The sequence below is a fragment of the Falco punctatus genome (genome assembly GCF_963210335.1).
Source record: "Falco punctatus genome assembly, chromosome: 2".
Lineage (NCBI taxonomy): Eukaryota > Metazoa > Chordata > Aves > Falconiformes > Falconidae > Falco > Falco punctatus.
Window position 1 is genome coordinate 100,807,790 of NC_137581.1, and position 19,781 is coordinate 100,827,570.

General features: G+C 46.8%; 1 protein-coding gene across 10 annotated transcripts in view; it reads left to right on the top strand.

Annotated features, from left to right (window-relative positions):
* TIAM1 (TIAM Rac1 associated GEF 1) overlaps positions 1-19,781 on the top strand; it is a 180,826-nt gene that overhangs the window by 87,286 nt on the left and 73,759 nt on the right. For all 10 annotated transcript variants that reach the window (XR_013926210.1, XM_080376532.1, XM_080376533.1 and 7 more), the window contains 2 exons: positions 3,029-4,008; positions 19,139-19,586. Coding sequence is in view for 9 of the 10 variants with exons in the window: in XM_080376530.1 (XP_080232656.1) it covers positions 3,029-4,008; positions 19,139-19,586 (1,428 nt within the window). In the remaining variant the exon portion in view is untranslated. The remainder of the gene's footprint in view (positions 1-3,028; positions 4,009-19,138; positions 19,587-19,781) is intronic.

The following is a 19,781-nucleotide window of genomic DNA, read 5'->3' on the forward strand; positions in this document are numbered from 1 at the left end:
CAGCTGCATGAGCACCTGAATTGGTTCAGAGTAACTGGTGGAAATGCTGAGCCAGGAAAGCAGAAGGGAGGCGAAAATGGGGGTGAGAAGGTGGGATGGGGGTCCCTTCCAGGGGAAGCCGTTGGTCTCGGGCACCCCACAAATGGTCACCCTCAGCTTGACCCAGTGGGGTTGACTGTCTCCACCTGAGGCGGGCTCAGCCCGTTGTGTCCTGCATCTCCCAGGGGAGATGGCCTCTGCCTGCGGATGGTGGCGGACCACGGGGATGTCACTGTCTCGCGTTGCTCTGGCTGGATTAGCTGCACCTTGTCTGCTTGCAGCCCTCTTGCACCCACCTGGGCTGCAACCGGTTGCTGGGGAAATCAGTGGAATTAGGGTGAGGCCTCTTGCTGGGTGCGGGAGTGAGGTATGGGCTAATGCAGGATAGATAGTCGTCTGCTGGATTTGCAAATGTGTCCTCACCTAAAGAGCCAATCCATGGAATTAAAAAGGGACAGATCTTTACTTTGAAGTCTGACACTTCTTGCCAGTATCTAGCAGATACTTCTCATTGTGTGAAATCACTCAGTAAACATTTCTGAGAAAAGACTTCCCTCCTTCCATGAGAGTGTTCGCAGCAGCGTTATTTCCTTACGGGATGCAGCCTGAGCTGCTGCTCCTTTCCTTGCCAAGTCGTTTGTGCTTCTGTTACTTTTTGGCTGAGTGAACTTTTGCCCGATGTGCATGGAGCCTATGTCGAGGTGGTGGCACGGGGATGCTTTCTGTAGCTGCACTGCCCAGCGTTTTCATCACCAAGTGTGCCTCGCTCTGTGGTGTGTTGGGGATGTTTCTGCCCTTCAGTAGCATTTCCTGAAGGTAAAGAACTCTTCCATCATTCAGGGTTTCAAGAGGACTTTTAAAACTGTTCTTTCTCCTTAGATAGGTACTGAAGTGATGGCTGCATGACTGGAGGCTGGGGACGAATGGCTGCATGCTCTGATGGGCTTTGCAGATGTGGAAATGCTGTCGAATGCAGGTGTGGTTAGCAAGAAACTCAGAATCAAAGCAGCAAAAAGCATTACCCTGAGAGGATTTCTTTTGCAAGATGAGCAGCGTTGAGGTCTGGTTTTACACAGCGGTGTGGAAGACAAAGTGCACATTTTGTGTTTTAAAATGTTTTAGATGCAAAAGGTAGCTGACATTTGTTTTTCAGTTCAGTCTGTATCAAAGAGCTGTAGCTTTTAAGGAATAATAAACCCTGTCTAGGCATTTATAATGCTGTCTTTTTTTAAATTTTATTAAAACTTCCCTCTCTTCTGTGCATTTATGTTTCTAAACAATGCATGATAACCAAGTCTCATGACAGTCAATTGGAGTTCTGCTGTTGATTTCAGTAGATGCAGGGTATTTCCTGGTATAGTTTACTTCACATGCGATTATATTTATTTTGGATGCAGAAATGTCCAGATATTTATGGAGGTGCCTGTTGCTCCAGCACTGAACAGAATTTTAGCCTCAGACACAACCTACTTAGCTGGGTAGAAGAGTAGCAAGTGCAGTCCTCTGATTGTGGTCGGAAGTATCACTGCAGAAGTTCAGTTCTACCCTACGCGCCCAGGGCAGCCTACAGCAGAAGCTCTGTGCCTGTGTTTAGCACAATCAGTTCCTTGCTTTCTGTGTAATTTATGTAGGGCTAATTCAGTTCTGCACAGGAGCGATAGTGTGTGTTTAGGTAGCGAGGGAGAATACACGATCACATTAATTCTGCCAACATCTGGCTCAATACCCATTGGCGCATCCCTTCAAATGGGAGGAAGTTGCCCCAAGAAATTAAAAACTCCAGATTATTTTACTGTCAGGGCAGCTTTCTTTTTCAGCCAAGACTAATAGAAATACCTCAGAACAAGGAAGTTTTTTCTTGGAATTTCTGTTCAATATTTATGAACTATTTATCTATATATAATTGTCTTGTGTGTAATTCAGGATCTCCTATTTACTTTTGAATCACCATGTTCTTTAACATTTACTTTTCTCCTTTGTCTTCTTGCTCTTTGGCCAATACTACTGATAAAATATTTCTGACATTTGTTGAGTGAAATCACAGATCTCAGAGTGTTTTCCAAGGCTGAATCCAGGTCATCACTCCCACCTTCTGGATGGGAAACCTTTTTCATGGTGGGGCATGCACAGCTGAATAATGCAGGAGGCTAGGTATGGAGATGGAGACAGAAACCCAGTCCCCGCGTTCCAGCTCGGTTTTCCCTTTGCTAGATCAAAGCGCTTAGATCTAGCTATCTGCTTCACAGTGAGTAGGAAGGAAAGGTTATTTTTGTATAGTCTGAGTCACTCATGCTAATTGATTTTTCATAATACAGCTTTCTTGCGTGGGGCTCTCTGTACCTGCTTAATGTTGCACTGCTTTTTTGTTCCAGAAATCAAACCTGTCATTAGCCCGCTGCCGAACAGTTGAATTTGTACTTTGCTATTTGGTGCTTGAACTCGCAGTTCCTAGCAAAAAAAAAAAAAAAAGAAGTGCAATCTCAGATAAAGGTATACATCCATCTACTTTTTGGCATCTTGTTACATGCAGATCAACAATAGCTGCTGATTTTTTGAGTTTGTGGTGTTGGCTGGAACTATGAAGCTAATGCTAAGAGTCAAGCAAACGTCTGCAGCGCACAGGCTGCCAGTACACTTCGGTGGTGAACTGGCTTCATTCACACCAAGCATCGAGGTGCAATCCTTCCCTCTTCTACACTCTTCGTTTACACAGCTATTGTCTGGCTTTTTCCTACATACTGCTTTAACTGAGCTGTATTTGTAAGTTTGCTGGTATGGTCATTGGCTCACTTAATGAATTCTGTGGGATTAGTTGCTGCTGTTACAGCATGTCCTGTGAGACCCGGTGGAAGCTGTGGTGTAGGTTTCTGGACAGGTTCATTAAGAAAAGGAAAAAAAAGCCCTTTTGGGTACACTGGGGAGTCCATGTGTCTTCTTGCCTGCATGTTTGATTGCTGCCTTTAACAGTCCCCACTCTCTCCCCTTGCAGACCGTGACACCATGGGAAACGCGGAGAGCCAGAGTGTGGAGCATGCCTTCTATGGAGACAAGCACACCAGCCTGGGCCGCAAGCACACTTCCCGCTCGCTTCGCCTCTCCAATAAAGCCTCTCGCCGGACACGGCATGCTTCTTCTGGAAAAATCATCCACCGTAACTCAGAAGTGAGCACCCGCTCCAGCAGCACCCCCAGCATCCCCCAGTCCCTGGCAGAGAATGGCCTGGAGCCCTTCGCCCAGGAGGCCAACCTAGAGGACTTTGGAAGCCCCATCTGGGTGGACCGTGTGGACATGGGCCTGCGGCCCGTTTCCTATCACACCGACTCCTCCGTCACCCCCAGTGTGGACAGCAGCACTGTCCTCACCGCCGCCTCCGTCCAGAGCATGCCTGACTCGGAGGAGAGCCGGCTCTATGGGGACGAGCCGCCCTTCCTGGCAGAGGGTGACGGCAGGTCACATCGATACGCGGCCAACGGGACAAACTTCATGGAGACGGCCAGCTTCAAGAAGAAGCGCTCGAAATCAGCCGACATCTGGCGTGAGGACAGCCTGGAATTTTCACTTTCCGACCTCAGCCAGGAGCATTTAACGAGCAACGAGGAAATCCTGGGCTTGGCCGAGGAGAAGGATGCTGAGGCCACCCTGGGGACGGAGGCCAGTGGTAGCCCCCAGCCGCTGGTTGCCTGCCAGCGTGCCAACTCCATGAGCGACTTGTATTCCCCCAAAACCACGAATGCCACTGTCAATGGAGGCCCGCGAAATGCCTTTGGAGGGTACTGCCGGAATTTAGTGTCTGACATCCCAGATATTGGCAGCCATAAGATGGTATCAGTTACCACTGAGGATGCACCTTCCTACAGTAATTACAACACGCTGCCCTGTAGGAAATCCCACTGCCTTTCCGAAGGGGCCACCAACCCACAAATTAGCCATAGTAACAGCATGCAAGGCAGAAGGGCGAAAACTACTCAGGTAAGGCACTTTCCTTCTCTGTAAAACAGAAGCATGTGGCATTTGCTAAGCTGTGTCAGTAGATAAAAATATTCCAGGTTCTTCCAGGCTCTGTTTTCCTTCAACACCCACTTTCCAAGAAGAGTGCTGTATGCAGGAGAGAGCTGAACTAACCAGTCTCCAGAGCTGGCTTGATCCCATCACTGCTCCCTTCCTTATCTGCAGCTCTGGGCCTTTTCCATTCCATTCTTCACTGCCTCTGGAAAAGATAAAACTGCTTTTGCCAGCTAAAGATTTTCCTGCGTGTTTTGCCGTGCTGACAGTGCTTTTTTTTCCAGGGGAGCTGCCAAAACCAATCACTCCACTTGGGAGCTCGCACACATTGGTTGTGTCTGCCCTCTCTGCCCTCCCTGCCCTGTCACCCTCCGCTGCTTGCACCCATGCAAGCACTCCTTGGCTTGCTTTTGTTGCTGGAGGCAAAGAAGAAATGAGTGTTTCCCCTCCCCTCCGCTGTGAACACTCACTGGGCTGAAATTTCACTCTTCTAATTAGCTGATGTCCACATCTGTGCAAAATGCCACCCAGAAACAGTGCTGTCCCCTCACAGGAGACTGCTGGTCCTGCAAGTTGAGGTGCTCACCTGCCGTAAACTGGAAAACCATGGGGGTGAAGATGTATGGGAAAGATGCTGCTTCTCCTAGCCAGGGAGGGCATCATACCCTTCACCCCTCATCCTTTTAATAGACAGCGCAGAGCCAAGATGAGCTTTTCTAGCTGGTGCCCCTCCTGCGCTTGAAACACCAGTCCTGTGACCTTTGCTTTGACGGCTGCTGTTGCATCTTTATTATGTTTTGCCCTGCTTTTCTCGGCGGTGCCAAGATCGAGTTACACAGCACCGCCTTGTGCTGCAAACAGCAATTCTGCTTACATTTAAGTGGCAGACTATTCTTAGAGAGGAGGGAAAAGAAGCTACAAATCCTACACACCTTCACAAGCCTCGTGCTGCACACACATTGCAGGCGTGTTGTGCTCATTTTAAGTTCCTTTGGCTGGCCTGCTGGACCTTCTCAGAGCAGTGGTCCAGTTGCCTAATGGAAGAGGCTAGCTGTGGTGCTTTTCACTGCACTGTTTTCTAGCTGTGGGCACTGGCTCAGAAACATGGCCGGGGGACACAGACAGAACAGTGCGATGGTCAGAGCTGTGCACCAGTTTGCGTGCTTCAGCAGCTCCCCCGATTTTATCGCATGGGTTTTCTTACATATGCCATGCAGAGTGTACCCACTGCGCTGCGTGACCCAGAAAAAGAAAAAAGCAGCACGTTGCATCAAGGTCGGAGGCCGTCGGGCTCATGTCCTGCTGCTGAGCTGAGCTGTTGGCAGGACACCAGCGTTAGAGATACCAGGCTGGGCAGCGTGAGTCAGGCAGGTTGCAGCGTGCCGCAGAGGAGGTGCAGGGCTGCGGAGGTGTGGAGGGCTGGTGGAGGGTGAGAGGAGCGTGTGCCCCCCTGTCGGCTGGCACCGACTTGTGAGAGCTGGTGGGAAGGAGTTGCTGAGTGATTTGCCGGCTGTGCTTGATCTGTGGAGATACGCTGCTTCTAAATATAAAAGTGGCATGCTAAAACAGATGCTGCAGTGTCCCACAACAGCAGCTTTGTACTTCAGAATCAGCTCTTTATTTTCAGAGGCATTTTTACAGTGTGAACGCAAGAACCTTTTGGTCCTCCATCAAGGCAGTACAGGATAAAAAGCAAGAGGATAACAACAGCAAACAAAAAAAAGGATGTTATTTGGCAGCCTTGAACGTTAACGGCTTTCATGGAGATTGTTAGGTGCAACTGCTGCCTCCAGCCCTCTTTCAAGTGTATTTAAGAAAAACAGTGTCGCTGGTGAACAGCAAAGCATTTGTTTTTCTTCTTGGTGCCTATCTTGGCATTAAGAAGATTCCTCTGAGCCATTTAGTGAAAGTCACGAATTCAAGTAGCATTTTGTGACGCCACAGCCATACCCAGGGAAATCACTTTGTGGGGCTGGTTTCACTAGATGTATCTCCTGAGCTTGGAGACAGTGGCTATAAGGAGTCTCAGCAGTGATTATTACCAGGTATGAATTCAACAAAATTAAAGCTTTGGAAAGGTCAAAATTCCTTCCAAGTCTTTAATCCTAGCAGCATACAGTAAGTATAAGATACTTGTCAGCAATGAAGTCATGTTAGCCCAAGCTTACCCTTAGCAAGCGCAGGGAAATGACTCTCATTACATGTTTGATAGACAGCGAAAAGGAGGTCCAAATTTGCACACAAAGTACAAGGACTAGTTCCTTGGTGAACCCGATTAGGTGGCTTAGGGGTGAGAGGAGGGAAGCTACCAACCTGTCTCTGTACCAAGTCCCCAGTCCGACAGTCTCTCAACACTTTGCTCGTCTTTACTCGACACCCGTGAAGTAGAGCCTGACGGTTACCCTTACTTGAGGTGGTGGGAGCTGAGAGGTAGAGCCGATGGCCTTACTGCTTTGCTGTTAACGTGCTCCTTGGCACTGCGTTGGTCTGTGCCAGTCAGTACCTGGGCTTGGTTTGGGGCATTTGATTTCCCTCTGCCCTTCCCAGTCTTCCAACACTTTCTCAGTGGGCTTCATACTGTTGATGACCACTTTGAGTGTTGTCCCAGAGCCTGCCGTGTGTGTCCTCATGCTGGAAAACATTTCACGCTGCAAAAACAATGTAATGGACTGAGGCAGAGGTTTCATATTTTTTCCAGCCTTTTGGACTGCCTCCCCCCATCCTGATCCCACAAAATAATAGTTATGTCTTAGGGTCACAGGGCCACCACACAAAGGTGACCCAGGGCCAAGTGTAATATGGCGTCGGACACAGTTGGCCTCCAGGCCAGTCACCTAACTGAGCCTCACAGCCAGAAGGGAGGTTTCTGCCCAGATCACTGTCGCCCATCCTCACAAGAATTTGGGTTTGTATTTGCTAGTTTTTGGAAACTCTTGGCTGGGGTATTTGCATGTTTTTTTCAGTCACACCTGCCCTGGTGCTAGTAGCGCTGGAAGGTCTTAATGGTCACTTGTAGGTATCTTTTGACTAGTCTAGTTCCTAAAGAGGTCCTTGGAAGCCGAAGGCACCAAGCGCAGGGTAAGTCTGAGACCACAGCAATGGACTTGTGCCCTTGTGTTTGATTCCTGAATCCAGCCACTGTTCCATGCACGTCCAGCGACGTGCATGTGTGTCATCCTATTTTCTGTCTGGGCTGAATTTATTGAAGTTGTCAGTAGCTTTAATTTTTGTGATGTGCTGACCACTGCTACTGGAAAAACATGGCCCTGAATGTATCACAGAAAGGAGGTGCCAGAATTACAGCTGTACATGTTGTGTTGTAGTGCCTTATCCATGGGTTCTTTACAAGTATGGGGTTTACATTAAAGAAAAAAAGAAAAGAAAAGAAAATCTCTCCCTTCCAAATTTAAACCTTCAGTTGAACTGTGGGAGTCACTTTCCACTAATTGAGAAGGAGAGCTTTTTAATACCGGAGAGACAATTACATTCAAGCAATTAATATTCACAGGGTGGCTTGGGGGCACCCACGCAGCAGTTCTGTTTTTTTTAACATTTTAACATTAGGGGTTCAGATCTGCTGAAGCGAGGCTTCCTGGAGAGTTCTGCTGGGATCATGTTTGGCTTTTGGAGCTGGTGTGATGTAGGTGGAAAAAGCTTAATTGGCTGACATTTTCACCCATTTTTGCTTAAGGGAGACAAGCTCTGGTTGGATACATCTTGTTCTGACTGTGGGTTGTGAGGTCCCCAGGATCCTACAACCTGCCTGCTGGGATCCACATTTGATGAAATGGCCCTGTTGTGCCCTGCTTGCAGCTAAACATCTGCCTGCGGGTGACTCCCCCCTCCTCCTCCTCCTTCTCCTTCTCCTGGTGGATGTTCAGAGACAATTGTAACCACATGCTCACCAGCTGTTACAAACCCTAACTGAAGATTCAGGAGGGGAACTGGGGAACAGAAACTTCGAGATACAGTTTTGTGCCACTACCAAGCCCATCTTGCCACTTCCTTATTCCATGTTCCCCATTGTGGATAATTTCTGGCTGCTTTTTTCTTTAGACCATCAAATGGGGGTGGATACAGCCTTGCGTAGGGCATGAGCCTCTTTTGACATTTCAAACTCCGTTACGAGGGCAGTTGCGTGAAGATGTCCGGCGTGTACAGAAGATGTTCTGGTCACGAGGCAAAATCTGCTTGCCAAGCCATGGTGCCAGCAGTGTGTCTGTTTATGGGTGTCTGCTGCAGATGGCCGTGAGCCAGCCCTACCTGATGCTGGCTCCAGCTCTACAGATCCCGCTCCTCCCCCTCTAGGTTTTGTGATGGTCGCGGTGATGATGGCAGTGGCCATTGAAGCCAGAGACCTCCATGGCCTTCCAGTGCTGGTATTTGTTTTGTGGGGAAAAAATGTTAGGATTAGTTCCTAGTAGGTGTGAAGCTATGCATGCACTGTCTTCTGTAGGGGAGCGGTGGTGTTTGACAAGCAGTATGTAGAGCATGGTGTGACTCCTGTGTGCCTTAAAATCCAAGGAGACATGGTGGCCAAAGCATTTCTGCATGGTTAAGCACTGACATACGAGGAGGGTGGCTTGTTCCTCTCTGAGCTTTGTAGCACAGTTTGTGATTTCCTTGGGAAAGCTCAGTGCCTGTGTTAGTGTTACAGTAGTGCCGTCCAGGTTTTTTACATAACTTTTGAGAAGGAGTAGCAGGAAGATGTCCCTCAACTCTGCAGGGAAAGCAAAGGGGTTTTGCCATGTCCAGTCCAGTGTTTGTTGTGAAACTGAGTGAACAAGCTTCCTGCCTGGCTTGGAAACCGCACCTCCTTCAGCGCCAGCCACAGACTATGTCCTTGGCGTGTTAAATCCCCTTTTGTCCAATTTTCGAGTTTGTTACTATTTTTAGGCCTCTGTAGGTAGCCTGGAGGAATTCAGGATCTCTAGCCTTAAAAAAAAATAATAAAACCCTATTAAAAAAATCTTGCAGAATATGCAGGAGATGAAACCAAGTTTGTTTTCATGGGAATTAGATCAGGACGTACAGAGAAACCAGTCTAAAATTAGAATATCTTTCTGGTTGATACTATTTTTTTACCATCTCAGGGAATTTTATAACAGGTTATAGTGTTTCATTATGCTCTGTAGGATGGCTAAACTCCAGAGAACCGATACTTGTTTTTAAGTTGCGTAAAACTTTGTCGTAAATGGTTTTGTGGCATAGAGGATATAACCTCAAATGTAAAAGGACCTCACCGGATTAGTCACATGAGAGCACCATATAGTCCAGTACCTTGTTCCGCAAATACCAGGTGCTGAGGAAAAGAGAAAAAGAAAGAAACTGGGAGAGTACATGGTGAACTTTCCTTTAGGGCATTCTTGCCATCCCAGAAGATTAGCGATTTGAGTCTTCCTGAGTGAGGAATGCATCCAAGACTATTGGGTTGACCTGTCCCCCATGAATTCTCTTTTCTGAAATAATTTTCTGCTTCTGGCTTCCACTGCATCCTGTTCACTCTCTGCATAACGCTTGTGACCTTAGAGCCTGCTCTTGTAGCCCTCCTCAGTCATTGTTTTTCCAGGCAGAGCATCTTCAGCAGCTAAAGCTCTGCTCCTGTTAAAAGTAATTCTGTACATCTCTGTCTGTAGTCTGGAAAACACAGCTATTTTCAACCCAAGTATGATTCTTAACCAGATCGACCTAGACCTTTAATCTTAGTCGTTTGAGTCCAGATGGAATCAAGGAAAGAAATACAAAGTCGTGTATCATTAAATTATAATTAATGACATACAGTTTAGTAAGTGCCTACAAGTTGTTACTGGTGTGCACCTCGCTGATCGGAGCCCCTGTTCACATAGTCCTGGAGTGCCTTTCAGACAGAGGCTGTTGCCAGGGTCTCGGATACAGCCTGAACTGTGCTCCAAACCTCCAAAAGCTGGAGATCCTCGAGTCGGAGGGTTTGGCTTGGGTGACTCTGGCAGCTGAATCCCCCCAAAGAGCACTGGTCAGCTGGTCACTTTGCTGAGCCTCCAGGCAAACAAGTCTATTAAAACCAAACATCTCTGTTTACAGCTGCTCGCCACAGGGCACAAAGTTAAAGGAAGAGGTGGAAATGAGCTGGAGGGGAAGGGGTAACCACTCGTTTTGGTGGCAGCCCAAGCTTGCACCAGTGTAAACTGTTTGGGAATCCACATCTTGGGTCCTGCTGGCTGCCAGCGTGGCAGCTCTCAGTGGGTCTGTATGACCAGACCCATTTAATGGCTAGACCAAATAAGCTGTTTATAGCCTGGCTAACTGGAAGCAGATTCATTGTGAGCCTGGAGGAAAGTTTGAACAGAGGGACCCACACTCAGAGTTCTTCCCTGCTCTGTCACCAGGCTGCCCTTCCTAGATGGATGAGATCAGATCAGATATTGGCTATTCAGGATATTTTAAAGCAAATAGCAGTCACCCTCTTCAGAGCACAGAACTGTGCCCTAATATTGTTAGGGAAAGGAGCATGTGAAAATACGGGTTTTGGTCTTTGCTAGCAAATATTTTGATACTCTTTTGAAGATCTTAATTTGTTTTTCTTCCTTTGCTCTTGGTCTGAAGCCAATGGAAAGCAAATCAGCAGTCCTGATATCTGATCTAGCTCTATTCAGGCATGTTTTTCTTAAACAGTAGGACTTTGTCATTTATACATTTGAAGTGCTTGTACCATTGGCAATAATTGTATTCCCTGTAAAGCTACATACACTGTGTGTTTTTGGTTTCAAGTGCTTTTCACTTAAAAATCACAGACAGGTTGCCCCAGCTGCTTGTTTGCTGGGCTGTGCTTACTTAGATGGATGCAATTTGCAGCAGTGATCCTTTCCAATTAAGTGCTCTATTCAAACGTTTTCTTTTCAGAGAGGTTCAGCATGTGATCCTGTGACTAGCCCTCATCCCAGACAGCAGACATTTCCCTGCTTCCTTAAGTTAGCTGATTGTTCAGGTGAATACCTCCCCAGATGTTGAATTTTGATTTCAAGCTGCTGTTCTAGCAGCTATCCGTCTTCCCCACTTCTGCCCCCTCTATTACATTTCTCAGGAAGAATTGCCTCTTCTTGGCATGAGCGAACATAAAGTAACCTAACCCTGTATTTTACTTCGAGGATTTTGGTTAGGCATGTTGCCATTTGTTTAATTCAAGCACAGTTAGGCTGCTTGTGTTAGTTTATGGTTAGCTCAATCCCACTAGAAACTTTCTTCAGCCGGGTGGTCCACTGGGATGAAAGCAAGGTAAGTTTTGGGGGGTCCTCAGCATATCGTTTGGGAACAGAGGGATTAAATGCTGCAGCACTGAAGAACTGAGACTTCCTCCCACTGGTGGGGATGGAAAGCAGGCGTCCAACCCAGATCTGCGCAGGTGTCAGAAGCTGCGTGTAGGGACCACACTGCAAGAGGCTTTACTGGATTATGGGTTGATTATCATGCATGGTATTATATACTTTAGCACCCTTTAAAAGTCAGTGCTAAAGCCAGGGAAGAGCCGGTATGCTCAGGTCCCATGGCAGTGCTTCCCGCTGTTTCCTGCTGAAGGCCCTGTTCTTTGTGTGCTCTCTCGCAGGCTTGGATTTCTCTCCTGTTATTAAAAAGCAAAATCAAAACATCCTTCCCCTTCCCTTTACCCAATACTTTAGCTCTTAGGGACGCAAACCTAACTTTCCGAACACGGACAGGTCATAAACTGATGCCACAACTGTCCTGAGTCAGTGAAGATCTCCACACAGTACCTTGGAGAGGAGAGTAAAGCTGTCCCATGTATTTCCCTGCAGCTTTATGGGAGACAGTTTCATTTTCCGCATTTTCTATCTCACAGCTGATTGGTTGTACTTTTCTGACTGCTGCAGGAGTCCCTCTGGTTCCATAATCTGCCTTTAAGGCATCTAAGTCAGGTAAGAAACCCAGGCTCCTTGGGGAAGCATGGTGGTCTACAGAGATGATCTTTCTGGTGGGACCCACCTATTAGCTGGAAAATGTCTGGGGAGTCAGTGAACCGAAAGTGTTCCCAACCCCCATGTTAGAGTCCCTAAGCTAATGTGACAGCTTGACATGGAGCAAAGGAGCCAAGTGTAATACTGAGGTAACAGCCACATATATCACCCAGAGTTGCCTGCAAAGGAAATGGGATCGATGGATGCTTGATACATTGGTGTTTGCTGCCTGCCTGTCCTGCAGGAGCTAAGTGGATGTGCATCTCCTTTCCATATTCGAGTATCTTCTGGGTGCCTAGCATCCGACACCTTGCTGTCTTTCCAAGGTGCCAAATTACACTCTACAGCATTCACCAGGACAAGTTCACAAAGGAATCTTGGAACCAAACCCCATTGAAATCCATGCCTTAAGACTTTTCCCAGGGTTTATTGCCCAGAAACCTGTGACTGATTCATCCTTTTGTAATAAGAGTGAAGCTTACTGCTAGGAGGAATACCTAGAGGTCTGGGCTAGTACCTTTTTTGTCGGAAGTAAATTTGATTTCAGAGAACCATGGCCAAAACTTGCTTGCTTATTAAACTACTCCGAGCAGCTTTAATAACACATATAAGGGTTTGTTGCTGTTTTTTAATTTGGATTCTTTCAGATATCTGAAGAACTGTTGCACCAGTGCAGTGAGTGCACAGAAGTAGGAACCAAAGCTGCTTGTACATATCAGTATCTGATGGCTTTGAATTCCCAAAGGTCACAAACCCAGCATCTCAGTCTGGTATCCACATACAAATTGCAGTTGGCTTGTAACTCACTCGACTTGGGAGCGCTCCTAGGAGGTGTAAACAAGACCCAACCAATCCAACAGAGAACTGCAGTTGGCCCATGTTGGTTTGTGGCTGAAAATTTGGTTCTCCAAAGCCTGTTGCCAGTCTGGTGCGTCCGGGCTAGTTCTCGTTTGATACTGTGCTGTTGTACACGGGTTTGTAGATATCTTCAAAACCTTCATTCATATTTAGCATCTGGTTGAGGGGGTTTTGTTTGTTGCTGCGGCAGCAGATCTCCTTCATGTCATTATTATAATCCCTCTGACTTTGCAGTGAGTTACATGGACACAATTCTGTACATTTTTAACAGTCTTCAAAACTGTATTCCTTCCAGACAGAATGAGCTATGGAGTTGCTTTTGTTTTCTCCATTGCAACTTTAAAACCATTTCTCCCAGTTGGGTTTCACTTGCAGTTTATGATTTATCTTTGCTTATTGGAATATTTTGACTCTTTTCAAGACAGATAAATCTTCTAATGCGTTCATTACCAGGTGCTCAAGTTACTCTGGAGAAAGGGTTTCATTTTGATTTGAAGCAAGTAGTACCTTAACAGACTACCTTCACCATCCATGATGGTAGAGTCAGTGCTGAAAAGAAAGGAAAACGACTTATCAGGCCAATCTTTTTCTACGCAGGAGCTTCAAAGAGACACCAGGCACATAAAAGCATGCAAACCATCAGGCTGCGTACCCATCTATTTTAAATGTATTCTGTGGTGCTTCTCTAACTAGCAACCAGACAGGTTATGTGCAATTTCAGGCTGTTGCTGAATGTGAATACCTTATTGCTCTGTTGCTAAAAAGGATGGGGAACAGAGGATATGTGTTCTCTTGGAGGGACCCCCTTCTGAGAAAAAAACCTACTCAGTTAAAAGCCTAACAAGTAATTTTAAATCTAATGGGTAATTTAGAAAGAAGTATTAACCACATAAGGAACTGTTTATGTTAGGGAAGTAAGAGTTTTCCTTCTAAATCAGTCCCATGTGCCTGAAGTGCCCATGAATCACTGCTGCCAGTCAAGCACGAGAAAGTGATTCACGAAGCCATTTTAATAGTGCCTGTAACTGGGCTGCTGGTGGGAAGTTTGGTAAGTGCATCGTTATTGCAAGCGCTCTGAATGTGTCCAGTCGTGAGCTGGAGAGTTGGGTCAGGCTTATCCGATCCAGTGGTCTCTTGCTAGTGGAGGCCAGTACCAAACATGTTCAACAAGGGGACACTTCTGTTCGTAGACACTTGGAACCTGCCCCAAAACTTTTTACTTGATTTTTGCTAGCTGGAGGTAAACATTTTTTTCTAAGGCAGAAGGTTTTTTCTGTGTATCTTCTAAATCTAGAAAGATTTTTTTAACAAATGTGGCTGCAGTAGACACATAGAAGTATGAGTATCATGTGAGTATGCAAAAGCTACAGCACGAACTGCATTAGCTTAATGTAGCCTGCATTACAGTTTTATTCCCTGCTGTCTTGCTTTGCATGAAACCCAGTGTTCATGTGAGGAAAAAACATACAGCTAAATAGGTTGCTAATACTTTCACTAATATTTTACCCAGTTGGTTCATCAGTTAAATTGTTGTCTGCATTTGGTGGGGCAGTGATAGTTCCACTTCATTACACTCCAATGCCATTAGGGCTGTTGTAACAGCCCCGGCACGTGGCCTGCTTGCAGGGCCTCACTGCGTTCCTGTTGGCAGCAAGGGCACCATTCAGCCCATCATTCAGCTGGTTTCTCATTCTGTGGCATACCTCTCTGGTGTCGGGCATTCCACCTTTCCCTCCATTACTGTCTGCTGAACGTCCTTTCATAAACCCTGGGCATTTACAACGGATATGGTAACACTGTCAGTGTAAGAAACGGTGCTGCTCCTCTGTCATCTTCAGCAGTGGCAGGGATCCCAGATCCTGGTGGATGCTGTGCTACTGCTTACCGCCTCCCCATCAAGGCACAGCGTGCAGCACAGTTGCTAGAGCCTGTCTAGTTCCCTTCTTCAGCCAGTCGTCTTTATGTGAATTTCTCCCTGCTTTCCACGGAGCAAATCTTCAATCAAAGCGACAAAGCCCCCTGTTTATTCGACTTGTTGTCCCTATGGTCTAAGACCTATTGTGTCTGCAAAATGCCAAGAGCTGCTATTCCCACGACTTCTTGGAGGAAGTACGCTTTCTTTTCTTTACTACACGCTTTCTCCTTGGTGTGACCAATTTAATGATTTCCACCTCCCTCTTGCTTTGCCCTCTTGTCCTCCCAGGCCTGAAGCTAGGTAAACACCAGTGGGAAGGCTAAGCGGGGCAGCACAGATTTTAGTTCCAATCTTGCGTTTGGTTCCTGGGATGGTCTCTCGGGGCAAAAAATATTCCTTTGTGTGGAGACAGCTGTTTGCCAGCCTGAAAATACAAAACACAAGTTCTCTGGTGCAGAATATCAGATGCAGTGTCTTGAACCTTACACAGAGCTGAATTAAACTTTTGAGGTTTTTAACCCGTGAAATAAAACAGAGTCCCTTGGTGATAGGAATTGCAAATCCAGAGCAATGTGCTGGTGATTTTGTGATAATGTGTGTATAACGTCCAAAACTGCAGGCTTCAGAAATGAGCATTCTGCAGTCTTCAGCTGTCTCCCAGCTTCTGCGGTGTGCCTGGCACATGCCATCAGCATCATGATGGAGAGCTGAGGGACGGTGGGCAGGAGTCAGAGGGGTGAGTAGAGAAGGCTGAGCTGTGTAGTTCACTCTTGGCTTCAGAAACTTTTGCCTGGGAACTCCTTCTGCTGAGGAGCAAAATGTCTGTTTCGTTAGCAAGCCTTTGTGGCACGTCCGTTATGGACCCAGAGCAGTAATAAGTCTTCCTTGGAGGAGAGAGACATTGCTATTGCCCGTGGGGCTCTCCGATAGCCTAAGCAAGAAACATGAGTAATTCTTAAATAGCTATCATCAAGGTTATGCAATGTTTCTGTTCCTTCTGAGCAGCAGCCTGTGGTGGCGGTGGCAGTAGCTGGACACCAAAGCTAGAGGCCTGTGTATCCACATTGATCTCATCGGTGGAGAGCCATGCTGCTCATGGTGTGAGCTGGGATGCTTAATTTTCAGCATCGTCATTTGAAAATTTGCAGGAGTAGTTCTGTGCCTCCAGTGATGTGTTCGTCAAACCCTGCTACAGTTTGTTGCTTGGATTGGGACTGTTACCCCTTCAGCCGTGGAACATTTCTGTGGAAGCACAATACTAAACCTCTGTACTTTCTGCTGAACTCTTAATTGAATGCACTTCGGTATGCGGGTTATAGCACTGTGAGACAGCCAGAGCAGATGCTGGCTGCTTCTGGAGAGCTTTTCATACCCTCCGATGAGAACGAGCTGACATTGCAGCAGGAGCTCAGAAGTCAGAGACCTGTGCAATGAATGCTCTTAACCCTACTAACCCTGAGACCAATCTTCTCGTACAGCAGACTTCCGAAAGTGCTAAGCTCACTCAATGCTACGTTTCATAATTCATGAGTGTGAACAATATTACCAGGCTATAGATTTTGAACCGTTCTGACCTTTGTATGCCCAGACCCTCCTCCTACCAAAGGGCTTGAATCAGTTGGTTAGAAGTCTTTGATACAGGATATTTAAGAGAGGAAAAGGGAGTGCAGGGAGCAGAGGGAGATTAGGGGCAGGGCTGCAGCATTATGCTGAAAAGATCTTGTGACCCATCCAGCCTATCACTTGCACTGTGGTGAAGATTATAAAGATGTTTTCAAAATGTGCTGCAATTAAAGCTCATGAGCATATATAACATTCACTCCGAGTTTTCCATCCTTGCATTTTTTTATAAACAGTAAACCGTTATGCCCATGTATCAGTTACAGAGTGTAGTCTGCATTTATGGACAGGGGAAACTGAGGCAATCAATGCTGTGTCTCACCAAGGTTACACAATAAGGCTGTGTCACACTGTGCACGAGTGACCTTGAGAGCCTGCATTGCAGCGCTGTGCATCATCTCTGGGTGCACTTCTGTTTTTGAAAAAATACTCTATCTGCTAAAAAGCACCAAGAAAGTTTCATGCATACTCTGACTGGCAAAATTACACGTCCCATCTCCCTCAGTTTGGTGACCTGTTATAGTAGCTCTTCATTTTTAAAAACCGATTAATTCTGGTTAAAGCATGAGATGTGCTTCCTAAAAGTAACATCAGCTGAAATTCTGGAATTAACTCTGTACTTTTTGTATAGCATGGATAAAATAATTATGAGACAGACTGTATATTTATTAAATCATTAACCATATAATACATATCTCAAAACCTCAAGTAATTTTTGTTGCTTGTATGTCGTGTTCACTGCAGAATGCACATTTGTTTATGCTGTGTGAGTGGCACACTTTTTCCCTTTAAAGACATTATGGATGAAGAAGGGCCCAGGAAACAAATGCCAACCCCAATCATTCTATGGGAATAATTATCCCAGTGAACATGGGCGATCCGGTTCAGTTCTTTGGCGCTCCAGTTTTATGCTGATGTAGCTGCGCTGGCAGAGAGGCAGTGCCTCGGGCATGAGCGCTGAGTGGCCGTGCCAGTCCTGGCTCCCTGGTGCATGGGGTCTCAGATGGAGTGCTGTCATCAGAAGTTGCACCATCCAGCTTGCACAAAAGCTTGCTCAAAGCTCGCTCACGGCAGTGTTTTGTAAACACTGGTTTCTGAGCAGCAGCCGTTCCCCTCTCCAGATATCCCTCCTTTGCAGAGCTGCAGTTCCCCTCTCCAGCTATCCCTCCTTTGCAGAGCTGCAAGAAATTGGAAGATAATTGGCTTCCAAAACCCAAATGTATTGGAACAGCAGGAAAAAACATGTCATTGGGAAAACTGCTCTATGCGGGTAGATGGCTGCAGTTACAGGAAGCCCTGCTCGGCTCATTCACATGCAGTGGGAGTAGAGGAATATTGGCCTGTCCAGAACAGCTTGTCTATCGCTGTGTTGCATTAAATAACCAGACTGACTAGGATAACTGTGCTCATTGAGCAGGGAAGGAAGCGCTTATTCTTCCAGCTGGACTCCAAGACTCCCTTGAGAGGTAGCATTTATGAAGAACAGGCCCATCCGTTACGAATTAATGCCTTAAAAGTTGGTCAAATTCAGCAACACCCCTCCCCTCCCGCTAAGGTTTCCTCATCCAGTTCTTGCTCCACAGGAGGAAGGTTTCGAACAGGGCTTGGTAGAGGGTTTCTCGGTTTCTGCAGAGCTGCTCTTGCCTTCACAGGAAACTCGTGCTTGAACCAACACCTAGAAGCTTGTTTTCTCTCAAAAGAAATACTTCATTCTGCCACCTCTTCTCAGAGACTTCCTCACTTTGTTTAAGACTCGTAAGTCAAGCACCAGCTGCTCTTGCAAGGGAGGTAGAGGCTGCAATATCCGTTGTTTTGGCCGTATTTCTCACCTCTTTGCACCTTTGTCCTTGGCTCCCTCTTCTCCCAAGTATCTAACATATTTGTCACCACTTACAGGGCTTGTCCTTTACTGTCCTCCTTCAAAAACCGCCACAAGTGCCTTTGGATGCTGGGGCGGTAGCAGTTAGCCCCCTCTGGGCACCAGCCTTGTTGCAGGGGGCAGCCTGAGCTACTTCGAAACTTGAATTCAGTCACGTTATTTCCTGCCTTGCTCAAGCCAGCCATATTCTTGTCTCTTATGATACTTCAACTGTGACCTCTTGGGGACCAAGAAGGGTCTTTTGCTGCAGTGGTTTGTCAGGGTCTATTACTGTGGGATTTGGCAAGGGATATCATGTGGCCCCTCGTTAGGGTTTGTGATGTAGAAGTGACACAATACAGAAATAACCTCAAATACATTAACCTCTTAGGAGGGAAAAAAAAAAGTACCTTTTTAGTTATATAATTTGTAAATCGCAATCTTAGGATGTCTAAAATGTGTCTTCAACTGTAGGTGTGAATGTACAATATTAATGTTTTCTTTTCAAAATGCGTAGGTTGATCGCTGCTTTTCTTGACACTGCTAGTTTTTGCTACCATATGTTCTCCTTTTGCAAAACCTTTAGCACTGTTAGCTTAATGTAAACAGATGATGCTGTGTCTTATATTCCAAAATGCTAAGGCTGTAGAGGCACAACCTGAAATTGTGTGTGTGTGTGACTGGTCCTTCCTAAACTGTGCTGGAAGTTCTGCCTATCCCACCTTTTCTTCTAGTTGTTTGTCTTCAGAAGAAAAAGAGAGGAGTGATTTCCAGTGCCAGACAAAATGGGGGGGTGAAGAAATGTGGTGCCACCTGGGTGTTCCGGGTTCTGTCGGTGTTCTCTAGAAGGCCAGGCTGGGCCAGGCTCTTCATCTCACGCTGTGTCTCTCTTGCAAATAGGATGTCAATGCAGGCGAGGGGAGCGAGTTCACTGACAGTGGGATCGAGGGAGCAGCCACCGACACCGACCTCCTTTCTAGACGCTCCAATGCTACCAACTCAAGTTACTCCCCCACGGCCAGTCGGGCTTTCATCGGCAGCGACAGCGGGAGCAGCTCGACAGGTGACGGGCTTCGTCAAGGGGTGTACGAGAACTTCCGCCGGGAGCTTGAGATGAGCACCACCAACAGCGAGAACCTGGAGGAGGCTGGCTCTGCCCTCAGCGACGAGCAGAGCAGCGGCACCCTCAGCTCCCCAGGGCAGTCCGACATCCTCCTGACAGCCGCCCAGGGCACGGTGCGCAAAGCTGGTGCTCTGGCCGTCAAAAATTTCCTGGTGCACAAGAAGAACAAGAAAGTGGAGTCAGCCACGCGCAGGAAATGGAAGCACTACTGGGTTTCCCTCAAAGGTACAGAGCAAGCATGCAAGGGTTTATCCAGACGGGTGTCCGTGGTGTCCTTTGGCTTGTGTATTGCTGCAGATGAAGAAACCAGTAGCCTAGGCTTTAAAAGCCACTGTGAGCTTCCGTGTAATTAAACCAAAGCACGAGGAAGTGGTCCTGATGTTTTTCAGAGGGGGGTTTTATTTGATGGTGGTTGGTGTG